The following is a 13,823-nucleotide window of genomic DNA, read 5'->3' on the forward strand; positions in this document are numbered from 1 at the left end:
TGCAAGGAGGTGACATCTCGTGGGCCTGTTAGGTGTACACTGTCTTTTGCACATTATAAGGACCTCCTTGTGCAATACTATTCCAGCTTTTCTGGAAGACAAGCTGTGTCCATACAACCACTTGCAACATGAAAGATTTGCTTCGAGAAACCTTTGGTAATCATCACTAGGGAATTTTAAGATGTGTGGCCTTCCAGATCCCCCAACCTAAATCCATGTGACTTCTGGTTGTGGGGTTATCTGAAAGATCATGTCGATGAGGGATATATCTGGACTCTTCCTGATCTAAAGGATAACATACAATAACATGTTTCAGTGTCCTGCGATGTATGTAGCCTGCACTGCAGTAGTCTGAACACTCACTGTAATGTGTCAGCAGTGTCCACGTCATTATGTCATTTTGCTGAATAGACTTGGAAGCTGTGCCCTTTGTCAGGTGGAAGCATGGCACAACAGTATGTTCATAATTTTTCATTCAGTTGACTTTAAAAATGAACATTGTATGTATAGTATATAATTGATTCTAAAGTCATAATTTTACGAAAAGGATAGTTGCTACTTACCATATAGCAGAGATGCTGCATCGCCTGTGAGTTAGTAGCAACTACCCTTTTCATAATATTGTTACATTCCATCCTGGATTTTCCATTGTTTAAAGTCATAACTTCATACTCATCTGTCCATATGAGTGTCCAAATCCAATGTTCATGGAGTGCATCAAGCAATTCAAATACAATAAACACTGTGGATCCAATGTGCAAGCTTATTTCACAAGCGTATGATTGAAGAAGGTATTAGCAACAGTTATTCTGATGTCGAGAGACACGTACCTATGTAACAGTAATGGAACATGTTACACGAGGCATCTGTGTAACTTTTCTTAGATTATTTTGATTTAGATAGCCGTCTAAACATGTGATGGAGTTTTACAGCTATGAAATTGATAGCATAAACTAAATATGAGAACATAAGTAGAGTGTGGAGTGTTACACAATCTCTCTCTCTCTCTCTCTCTCTCTCTCTCTCTCTCTCTCTCTCTCTCTCTCTCTCTCTCCCCCCCCCCCCCCCCCCCCAATTTTTTGGTGACTGAAAATTTTCCTGTTTGCTATGCACAAAATGAACAGAGTTAAAAGAAAAAAACAAAATTTAATGCTTAGATAAATTTGCCATGAGAAACTCACCCAAACTGCTCTTCCTGTGGTACACCTAAAAATGTAAGAACCTGAGAGCGACTCGATTGATCTGCTGCCAGCATGGCACGGAGGTACCGCTCCAGAGACTGCTGCCGTCGTTGCAGTACCTTTGCATGTGAGCTGCGCACACGTTTTGGTGGAAACTCTGGTGTACTGTAGTGTTTCCGTAACTGTAACCATCAAAGAAAATTCAAGTAATAGCATTCACAAACTCTTCCACCATACAAATACTGTAAAAATAATTTCAATATCCCTGCCAGTGAAAGTGACTGACAGTTAAACGGAGGCACTACAGTTAGACTTGCGCAGGCAGAATTACTAGATCGCATGGTCACCACCGATTGTGGTTTGGCTCTAGCCAAGAGGCTGCAGCCCCAGTCTAGTGCTGTATGCTGCACAAACTTGTTTAAGTCTAGCCTAATTGCTATTCATGTTTCAACCTGCTTTGGACACTGACTGTGGATTACTTTCATTGTGTTTATACAGTACTCCACTCATGACAACCTTGGCTTTTTTCACAGATCATAAGTTCGTATCAGGTGCAGACACTTAAAGAACCTGGAATTCTTGATAATAATTTAACTGCCATAAAAACTACATTACTAATTAGCAACTTTTGTCCACTCCAACTGCACATAATATGAAAGCTATGTTATCAGTTATCATTAAATATGAAATGCTGTGTACTGACTGTACGCTTATTATCCAAAAAAATTTGCACAATTCATCTCAAACCTTCATACATTTGAACGTTAAGTGGGTACTAGTGTTTATTGTGTGCACTGAGGTGACACATTGTTGTTCAGCTTTTGTTTTTTTTTTCCTTATTTCATCATCATTTTTGAAAATATCATTTAGTCAATGGTTCTGTTTACATATGCCACTGAATCCTGTGTCCTCTTGACACCTTTATATATTTTATCATTTTAAATGACAGTATATTGACAGATTGTAGTAAACATCTGTCTGCTTTTGCTACCTTCAGGTCAAATACCACCACATATTTCTATTGGTGTATATCTTCAATGCACTTTTCCATTATTACCACCTTATTTCCCCTCCCCCTCCTGCTCACACATGAATCCCATTATTTTGGTCCTTTTGAAAACTCTCCTTGTTTTTATCCTTTACTGCCTATTACAGAAGCAGTAATGTGTTAATTTTCATTTTTAAGTAGCCTTCTGCTTGTAGACAATACTGAGACCATTTCTTACACATCATAACAATTACAGTCACACACCATGCTAAAGCAACAGGTGAACTACTGCTGTAAATTAAAATCAATACATAACAAACAACAACACTCAGGTCAGCAGCAACAGATTTCTGAGTCTACATCTATGAAACAGAAAAATTGAGATACTGACATTAATGCCTTAACCAAACCAAAACCAATGTAGTAAAGGTTACATGATAGTTTGAGTAACATAGCACTGCTGGTTATACTGTAGAAAGTAAATTGTACATCATTCAAGACGAATCATTTCCAAGGAAAATTTAAATATTTAATATAGTTAACACACTGCAGGACTATTACATTAACAACTAGACAATACTAATACAGTGTTATGAAAAATCTTTGACACAGTCCAGTACTACAAGACAATTATTTTAACTTACATTCATCTATGGGAAGCAAGAAGACATCTGGTCAGTATGTGAGGATTGATGGTATCGCCTTCAGTGTGTGTTCTAAATTTCTTCATTCAGTGCAAGTGTTTTCACTGCTACAGTGGCTCTTAAATTTCTTTATTCAATGTGACTGGTCTCGCCACTGCTACACTGTCTTCAGGAATTGACGAACTGACAATAACTGGATCCAAACCAGCTTCCCATCCTCCCATTGCATGGGATAAAACTAAACCAACATCCACAGGTCTCACTGAACACACCAAACAAAAAGTGGTCCGAATTCGGATATCTGTATCAGCTGTTGCTTTGATGTGCGTACCAAACTCTCCATACACAAACAGATCTGCAGACAGTGTTTTAATTTTACCCCTTGTAATCTTAACTGGATTAGAACCAGTTATTGCAACTGAGTGTCTGATGGTGCAGTGTAGCACTGAGACCAATCACACTGAATAAAGAAATTTAAGAGACATGGATGAAAGGGGGACCATCAGTCCTAATGTTGTTTATCATTGTTTATTCCAGTGTGTACAATTTGCAAACTGGAGCCACATTGCAGTTTTAGTAAAGCATTAGGGATTACTTGAACAATTTGCCTCCTGTGATGCACATTTCAAATAAGCCCAACTGATTTAAGAGTGAAGAGTACAACCAAATAAAATACTCGTGTTTTGTGACTTCCATTGGTCTGCCAGGTCTATAATCTGGTAAGTAAGATTGTGGTCGGGTTAATCAGTAGGAAATATATTTTTTAATAAACTAAAACATAAACATACATCATATATGAAAAAAGAAATATGCAATTACAATTAATGATACATCCAGACACCCTTAGCATCAATAATTGCTTGGCACCCGTGAGGCATGTTTTCCACATAGAAGATACCTCCAAATGTGTCGAATCTGAGTTGTCAGTTGTTTAAAAGTGAATTTTGCTTTGTATTTCATGAAGCGTTAATGGGTTTCCCAAAAAAGGTTTCAATCATTTTTCCCACTTTTGGAGTAACTTTACCAATCTAACAACATTCTTCAAAGTCATCTATGTTTTTAGCCAATTTATAGCATGTTACCCACTTTTTGTGAAAATGACTGATTTCCCCATATATTTAGATGCCATGGAATGACTCACTTTCGAACCTTTGGGATGGCTGCCGACAGCCTCAAAACACAATGTGGAAGCTGCAGTCATGTCTCTTCTTATGTATCTCAGTCAAGAATTCAAAGTAAACTAATGCTTTATGGACATTGCATAATGAACAAAGATTACCTCTCATTTGGCTGAGAAAGAACTAAGGCCATATCTTTTTCCAGTTGTGTGTAATGCTGACCACACACTTACCAGACTGTGTTCCTACAATGCTGGCCATTCAAACTGCAACTCTAGGAAGGGCACAAACAATGAAGTTTTACTTCTTGTGCATTTACAGTGTACCAGAAAAGACACAAAATTGCATCCGTATGTGGTTTGAGGGTATACAGAGTGCAAAATTTAGTAAGCAGAGCTGCCATCTATGGTAGTAACAATAGTGCTAACCAGCTGAGTACTGAACCAGACTGAGCTAGCATGACAGATATGGGTATGTCAGTCTGTGCTGCTGGCGACTGACAGTGAGCCACTCTCTCATCAACCCATGCCCATGTTTTCAATAGTCTGAAGGAACTGGAGAATGTGCTGGCCACCAAGGCAACAGTTAAATACTCCTCTGTAAGGAGATGAGTCACAACATAATGGGCAAAACACAGTCTTGTTTATCTTGCTGAAAGATAACATCATACAATTTTTCAACATAGGAGACAGCCACAAACTATAACAGACAGAAAGCTATGCAAACCAGTGACTGGGTTGTTGGTTGGTTGGTTTAATGATTAAATGGACCAAACTATGATGTCATCAGTTCCTCTTACCTGGAACAAGCAAGTTACCAAAACTGCACACCAAAGAAAGGCATAGCACGCAAAACCTACAGAAAGAAAACTCCCAAGGTCTCCCAGAGGCCCTCAAAGGCAGAGAGCATGATTGGGGACATTCTCTCTCTCTCTCTCTCTCTCTCTCTCTCTCTCTCTCTCTCTCTCTCTCTCTCCCCCCCCCCCCCCCCCACACACACACACACACCACTCAACAATACACAGAAAAGACTAGTGAAATATGGACAGGGTGAGAGAAGCACAGGAAAACACAGGAAGAACACCAAGTAAACATAGGAAGAACACCAAGTAAAACAGAGTGTGTGAGAAGGGGGAAGAAGAACAAAAGAACAGATAAGGTGAAAGCCTACATGGGATGAGATAAGGTGAATGCTGGGCCATTGACTGGTCAGGGCAGAGGAGGTAATAGGCCATCCTGCCAAGCCCTCAATGGGCCAAAGAGGCTGAAGTGCCCTCCGATAGGTAGAGCGATGAAAATCCCCTTCACAAATAAACTGTAAAACCAGGTCAGCCACTGAGGCATCGTCCACCAACACCAGGCATAGTGAGTTAGGAAGATTAAGAGTATGCCACAGGGCAGGTAGATTAGAACAGCCCAGCAAAATGGCAAATGGCACCAGAACGACAGTGGGGTGGATCCTCGCAACAGAGGAAATCACCGTGAGTCAGCCAAATATGGCCAACGCCGAGCCGGCAAATGAAGATGGAGACATTGTGTGAGGTTCACATGGTCTGCTTTATCGCTCATAGTTTGTTCGGTGAAGGAATATGCCATTCCGTATTCCAAATCATCAGAATGTGGCAGCATAATATTAATCACAAGTCCAGTTCTGAAACATCAATCTTAAGCGGCAGCTTGCCTGTAGCCAATTTAGCCAGCCTGTAAGCGAGTTTATTCTCTGGGATCCCAGCGTAACCCTGGGTCCAGACGAAGACCACTGAGTGGCCACATTGAGGGCAAAGAGATGATGAGGTGAACGCCAGTCAAAAGTTTGTAAACTGCTCAAGAGGTTGCTACAGATGAGGAAGGACTCCCAGCACAGGAACGTATATGATTAAGAGCATGAGAGATGGCTACTAACTCTGCAGTGAAAACACATCCAGCAAGGCGTACAGTTCATTACATCCCGCATGAATGTAAGCAAAGCCAGTGTGATCGCAAACGATCCAGTCAACAGTACAAACTACTACCCCACCCTGAAATGAGGCTAGAATGGACAAGAATTGGTGGTGGAGGCCCTTAGGCAGAACCATGTCTTTCAGACCTTGTGATAGGTCAAGACAAAGCTGTGGACAGGGATGAACTATGGGAGTGTATATGAGCAGGCCGGGAGAAGTGGTGGTACAGGGAAAGCCAGAGTTCTGAAAAAAGGGACCAGATGCAAATGGAATTGTAACATCAGAACTGGGTCATCATTGCAGGAGATGTACCTCCACGTCTAGAAAGAGGAGACAGTAGTTTGGGTGCTCTGGGAAGCAGTGGATGCATAACGCAGAAGCAGACCCCGCAGTGATGGAACCATGGCCTCTGTCATCAGGTTGATCACAGGGCTAGTCCGAAAGGCACCAGTTGCCAGTTGTACCCCACAATGGTGTACCAAGTCCAGCATCTGTAACATCGAGGTGACACAGAGCCATATGCAAGATTCCGATAATCTAGACAGGACTGGACTAATGCTTTTTAGAGCCAGAGCAGAGTAGAGTGGCCCACACCCCAGTAGGTATTGCTAAACCAATGAACAGTGTTGAGATGCGACCCACATGTCTGCTTTAGTTGAAGATAGGGAAGCCAAGTCAACTGGGCATCAAAGCCCAGTCCCAAAAACCAATGAGAGTCCCTACATGGATAGAGTTGCACCGTACGACGACAACAGAAATGCATAAATTCCAGTCTTGGCAGCCGAAAACTGGAAGCCTTGAGTGACAGCCCTAGATTGCACTCTGTGCATTGCTCCCTGCAGTCTGCATTCTACAATACCCATCATGGATGAAAAAAAAAAAAAAAAAATGCGTACGTCATCAGCATACGAAGAGGGGGACACCTTAGGTCCCACAGCCACCACAGACCATTGGTTGCCACTAACAAGAGGACACTCAAAATGGAATACTGAGATACCCCATTCTCTTGCAGATGGGAGGGGCTATGGGAGGCACAAACCTGTACCTGATAAATGTTAGATGAAAGAAAGTTCCAGATAAAACCTGAGAGTAGGTCATAGAAGCCCCACTCACATAAGGTGTTAAGGATGTGGTGGCACCATGTGGTATCACATGCTTTTTGAGGACCAAAGAAGATTGCAACAAGGTGTTGATGCCAGGCAAAAGCAGTTCGGATCACAGACTCCAGGTAGACTAAATTATCTGCAATAGAATGGCCTTGGTAAAAACCACCCTGGACCAAAGACAAATGATCCTGGGATCCAAGGTGCCAATACAGTCTTTAACTCACCATCTGCTAGAGTAACTTGGAGAGGGCACTGATTAAACTGATTGGACAATACCTGTCTACCTGAACAGGCAGTTTACCCGATTTGGAAACTGGAATGATGACACTTTCTCACCACTGGGAAGGCAATCCCCCTCACTCCAGAGACCATTAACAAGAGCAAGTATATGACATCGGCTAGCCATTAATAAATGTTGAAGCATTTGGCTGTGCACCTGGTCTGGTCCACCCACCAAATGGGACATTAAAATGCTCGGACAACGAAAGATAAAGGGAGTCGTTCCAGATGCTATTTGAGGAGATGGAATGTGGGTGGATAGTGGAGCAATGCTGAGGCCTATGTGAAATGCTGAGCAAAATGCTCAATGCTACAGCCTGGGCTGGAGAGTGTAACACCATTCAGGGAGATTCTCGGGACACCTGTAGGACGACGGTGGCCAGAAATGTGCCTATCTTTGCCTATACCTGAGAAGAGATAGTATATGGCCCTACAGCAGTGACATATTGTTCCGAACAAATCTGTTTCTGGCATTTGGGTAGATAATGGGCCCAGGCATGAAGCTGTTTAAAGGCCAGGTGGTGATCGAGAGATGGATGCTCTTTACAGCACTAGAGTGGATGACAGTGGTCTTTAGTAACCGAAGCAATTTCGTGGTCCACCAAGAGATAGTCTTTTGTCAGGTAGAACCCAAGGGGGAGGGGATCACTGAAGCAGCAGCTGAAAGGATGGTGTTGGTCGAACTCTGTACGGACTCATCAATACTGTCATGTTGTGTGTAGGATGGCAGACAGGTAAAAGGCATCCCAATCCACATTAGTAAAGGCCTAACTGGCAGGACATCCAGGCGAAGGATGCCGAAGAAAAGACAAGGCAATCGGAAAAAGATTGCTGTCATTCAAATCGTCGTGAACTTTCCTTTGAACAGAGGGTATGAATCCAGGACTACAGATAGAAAGATCAATGGCCGAGAAAGTGCTGTGTGCCACACTACAGTGTGTGGGAGCTCCAGTGTAGAGGGGGCAAAGATCAAGCTTTGCCAGCAGGTCTTTAATAATCTTGCCCCCGTCAATGGTCACAGTACCACCCCACAGAGAGTAATGGTCATTAAAATCCCCGAGGAGGAAGGAAGGGAAGACAGAACTGTCTAAGGAGGTCAAGGAGAGCAGGAGATGTAGGAGGCCAGTCTGGGGGGAGATAAAGATTGGTGGTGTCATTCCTGTGTCCAGCAGCACTGTTGGGCACACCACTGTCACCAGACTTCTCTATGCTTTAGTGCTAAGGGAAGTGGCACCAACACTCACTATATTGACAGTCCGTGGTGCTCCAGACATCGTTGCACTGTCCATATGTATATTTGTCTTGCTACAATGCAAGTCCATTTCCTGACCTAAGGTATGTGTTGTGATTTTGCGTGACCATATGTCTACCCTCTTGGGCACTGATTGGGCAGGCCTATTGAGGTAAAGCATGACACTGAGTTACGTCCCTTCTGGACCCATTAATTCACATTCGCACAGTCGTCAAATCCTGGCCAATACAAGCAGAAATAACATGTAAACAGGGTATGGAAAATAAATCTACAACTGCATTAACTCTTCTCAAGTCATCACAAGACATAAGATGGGGAGTGGCTTGTGCAAGTACAGCTTGCTCACCTTTTGTTCCATTTACAGATATCACTGATAAACTACTAATTTTGTCACACTGGTCTCTGCATGATACAAACATAGCAGCTAGCAGTGTATTCGCAACAGTTTCTACTAAGATACATGTTTTTTTCATCACACCGGTATTTATGATGCATGTCCATAATGCTTAGCTGTCAATCGTGGAAAATCATCAGATATTATGTATGTTATAATTGATATTTTCTACATTTTAATAGAATTTTTATGCATATGTACAAGTGCCATGACTTTCAGTTTTGTATTCAGTTGTTATTTTGCTACACTTGCGTACATTACAATATGTTTCTATAGAATTAATACTTTCTTAATCAACATTATGCATTAATATACTGTTTCATGAATTACAATTATATGGCCATTTACAAAAGAACATTATCTAGTTATGAAGATTCAAAGAATTGTGAAAACGATCCACAATGACGATGGCAGAACTCGCAGAGCTTAGTGAGATATTTACACTCCAACAGCGGCAGTTTATGGAACAATGTCTATTGTTAAAACTGCTGACAAAAATGTACCAAAAATCAAATGTACCAGCATTCCCCACATTCAAAATAACAAAGGAATGATGGGATACATGCCTGTGCCATCTACATCACCATTTCGAAGTACATCTGATAACAGATGGCATCCAGAAACAGGCTTATTTCCTGTCATGGGTTGACACTGACATGTTCAACCTGCCAACACTGCTCTTTGGAGAAAAGGGCATAAGTAAGATAAAATATTCTGAGCTTGTTAAACAACTATCGGCATAGTTTAAAGCAAAATCACATGTGCTGTCACCCACTTACAGATACTTCATCACAATAAGGACTGCAATTTCATTTGCAAACGTGATGGCCAAGAGACTGCTTATACTAAGACTGATTGGAGGTGTCATCATACTGACAACCCCCTCATGACACTTTGCTTATTTCAGCTCTGCAATACAGCAATCTTTCAATGGTTGCTATTTTAAACATTTCGGACAAATTTGAAGAGACTCAGTGAACTGTGAAACCAGTAAAGAGAGAAAATACAGAAGATTTATATGACATTTCTCAAATGACCACTCATTAAAAATTGAAAAGGTCATGTTCAAGAAACTCATCAAAAGAAAGGAACCCTAATTGGGAAAATTATGTCTTGCTCAAAATGTGAACCATAGCTGGAATCAATACTAATTTAGAAACACAATGTGCAATATCTGCAAGAAGGCTGGCCCCATATCCACCATCTGCTTATGGAGAAATGAAAATCTTTTCACTGTCAAGAAGAATCAACATTCAAACTCAAGGACCTATGAAATTATTAGCAGTGGAGATGCAGGAAAACCACTGGAAATCTATGGCTACACAATGATATTCCTGCTGGATGCTCGTGCAACTTGCTCACTATTACATTCTGATGCTTACAAATTGCTGGGATTACCAGATTAATTCAATTCAAACTCAACATCGAAAACATTAAATAGAGTCCAGGTTAACTTAGAGGGGAAAAGGATAGCAGTCATCAAATACAAAGTAAGAATCAAAATGCTTCCATTAATGGCTGTCAACTCACAAAAAACAGCCAAACTCTTTGGCATCAACTTGTTCAATGTTTCCCACCTTATCGGATTGCAGAGTGGAGGCACCTTGAACCTCTCCACAGATGATTTCTGTGACAAGTAGTGCTGCTGGCATTGGGGCAAAGTTTAAGCCTTTCTCAAGGACAGACAACACAGTCACAGATGGTTTTCCCTGTAATATTCATGATCATTCATCCAGTCTATCAGTTTGGCTGTTTTGACACTAATTGGTTGAATTTTGATGATAGATTCAAAGGTGCACATTGTTGTGCCCAATCTGCCTGTGACTAGGATGAACATTCAACACACTCCCAGGTAATGGGGGTGAGAGCAAGGTTGCCAATTGTAGATGTAGAGCAAAGAGTTTGCATCCTATGTAGTCAAGCTGGTGGCGTGTGTGTCCGATACGTTCACGCACTAAAGCCAGACTGACTGTCCCAGTAAGTCGACTCACTGCTGGTGTTTGGTTATGATGTACAATCTGGACAAAGGTTGGCACAATGTGGATGTAAGGCTCATTTTCAAAAAGGCAACTGCACTCACAAAATGTTGGTTCTTGTTTTGGCACTCGTCAAGCTTCTTATTTTGCTGTAGTATTCCCTCGGATTAGAGGAAACTAATTCTTAGGTTTTCTCAGCAAATAAGTCATTGGACTGATCATTGTAGAACCAATTTTTGACAGCGTAAAATATCATCATCATCATCATCATCATCATCATCAGATTACTACTACTGACTGACATCCTGACCAGTGGATGCGGTACATACACAGGTCGTCTCCCCCCTGACCCTGTGTATGGACTGTGCAATGTGCTGGACGTGGTGATGCAGGAAGCTTGTGCTCAGGTTTGAGTGGTGGTCCTCAGTCAGTACTCCATCTTCGCCATGCTCAATGTTTCCTTTCCGCTGCATCTGGAGAACTTTCAGTGCCACAGTCAACACCTGACTAAGTTGAAATCTACACAGTCCCAATAGTGGGATGTGTTCTGCAGAATCTTTGCCTCTTCGTATTTTATTTTGTGGTTCATTTCAAGGCAAGCAAAAGACCACACCATAGCCAATACCCAATGAAGATAAATAAAAAAAGATAGCCTATGTTCCATACCGGGAAGCATATCTGGAAAGATCGGTAGAAATTCACATCAACAAAATAACAAATATGTGTACCACCCACCAGCTAAGATCAAATCTTTTTAAGGACATAAAAGATGAACTGGGACCCTGGTAAATTGGAATATATTACATACCATGTTAGTGTGGGAATGCATATGATGGACAAACAACTTGCACAATTGAAGAAAGGAGCACATACCAACTTCCAGCAGCCCACAAAATCAGCAATTGCTGAACATCGCCTTGAAACCAACCACAAAATGAAATATGAATATATAAGAAATTCTTAAAAACACATCCCACTCTTGGAGCTGTGTGTACAAGGAGGCTGTCTAAACTCAGCAACATGAGAACCGTATCAACTAGTACACCGAGTTTCCATTTTTTTACGTATGGGTTCCAAAACTGAAAATTCTCCTAACACCGTAGAAACTGAACACTGAGCACAGTGAAGGTGGAGCACACACTGAGAATCGCCACTCAACTCTCGAGAACGAGTTACCTCCAAATTTGCGGCTGACAACACATAGTCCATACATGGGGGTCAGTGAAGGTGTATATACACGAAAGCGCTGGCGGGTTGATAGACACACACAAACACAAACATACACACAAAATTCAAGCTTTCGCAACCAACGGTTGCTTCATCAGGAAAGAGGGAAGGAGACGAAAAGATGTGGGATTTAAGGGAGAGGGTAAGGGAGTCATTCCAATCCCGGGAGCGGAAAGACTTACCTTAGGGGGGAAAAAAGGACAGGTATACACTCGCACACACACACGTATCCATCCACACATATACAGACACAAGCAGACATATTTAAAGACAAAGAGTTTGGGCAGATTGCGCGCGCACACACACGCACACACACACACACACACACACACACACACACACACACACACACCTATCCATCCGCACATACACAGACACAGGCAGACATTTGGGCCCAAATTCTTTGCCTTTACAAATGTCTGCTTGTGTCTGTATGTGCGGATGGATATGGGTGTGTGTGCGAGTGTATACCTGTCCTTTTTTTCCCCCTACGGTAAGTCTTTCCGCTCCTGGGATTGGAATGACTCCTTACCCTCTCCCTTAAATCCCACATCTTTTCGTCTTTCCATCTCCTTCCCTCTTTCCTGATGAAGCAACCGTTGGTTGCTAAAGCTTGTGCGTATGTTTGTGTTTGTTTGTGTGTCTATCGACCTGCCAGCGCTTTCGTTTGGTAAGTCACATCATCTTTGTTTTTAGATATATATATATAATAGAGGGAAACTTCCACATGGTATATGCGGATGGATGTGTGTGTGTGTGTGTGTGTGTGTGTGTGTGTGTGTGTGTGTGCGCGCGAGTGTATACCTGTCCTTTTTTCCCCTAAGGTAAGTCTTTCCGCTCCCGGGATTGGAATGACTCCTTACCCTCTCCCTTAAAACCCAAATCCTTTCGTCTTTCCCTCTTCTTCCCTCTTTCCTGATGAGGCAACCGTTGGTTGCGAAAGCTTGAATTTTGTGTGTATGTTTGTGTGTCTATCGATCTGCCAGCGCTTTTGTTTGTTATATATATATATATAAATCACACTCACTGGTTCAGAATGTCAGTCAGCAGGAGTAAAATGATGATGGAACATTAAGCCATTGAAAATTCATTCTACAATGATCAATCAATTTGGCTGCATACCTGTGAGACTTTCAAGCAAGAAGAGGTTGGATGTCAATATATCACTTGGGCATTTTGAATACCAGATGCTACCATTTGGCGCAGCAAGTGCTCCTGTAATATAGCACTGATTTGTGAAGCAAGTCACAAATACCATAACTGTATGTGCCAATTATGTCGATGGTATAGTTACCACAGGCACAAATATATATGAACACGAAGAATCTGAGCATGCTTTTCACATGATGGGAAGAAAATAGCTGCAGGTGCAATAGAATTAAATGTGAATTCTCGAAAAACAAAGTGGAATACGTAGGCTACATCACTGATGCAAGTCAAATCCAATGGCCTGAAGCTAGTGCAGATGCAATAAAAAAGCTGCCTCATCCAAAGAATAGACTCAAACTAGACTTTTTATTGGAAAAGTACGTTGCACAGAGCACAACTTAATCATAGCTAACACTTGGTTTAAGAATCATGATAGAAGGTTGTATACATGGAAGAACCCTGGAGATACTAAAAGGTATCAGATAGATTATATAATGGTAAGACAGAGATTTAGGAACCAGGTTTTACAATGTAAGGCATTTCCAGGGGCAGATGTGGACTCTGACCACA

At 41.7% G+C, this 13,823-nt stretch overlaps 1 protein-coding gene across 6 annotated transcripts in view; it reads right to left on the reverse strand.

Moving 5' to 3' along the window:
* Positions 1-13,823, reverse strand: part of LOC126191098 (sorting nexin-24-like) — a 96,597-nt gene that overhangs the window by 19,912 nt on the left and 62,862 nt on the right. For all 6 annotated transcript variants that reach the window (XM_049931831.1, XM_049931834.1, XM_049931830.1 and 3 more), the window contains one exon: positions 1,182-1,363. In XM_049931831.1, coding sequence (XP_049787788.1) covers positions 1,182-1,363 — 182 coding nt within the window. The remainder of the gene's footprint in view (positions 1-1,181; positions 1,364-13,823) is intronic.

The sequence above is a fragment of the Schistocerca cancellata genome, chromosome 6, assembly GCF_023864275.1.
Source record: "Schistocerca cancellata isolate TAMUIC-IGC-003103 chromosome 6, iqSchCanc2.1, whole genome shotgun sequence".
NCBI classification, from domain to species: Eukaryota; Metazoa; Arthropoda; class Insecta; order Orthoptera; family Acrididae; genus Schistocerca; species Schistocerca cancellata.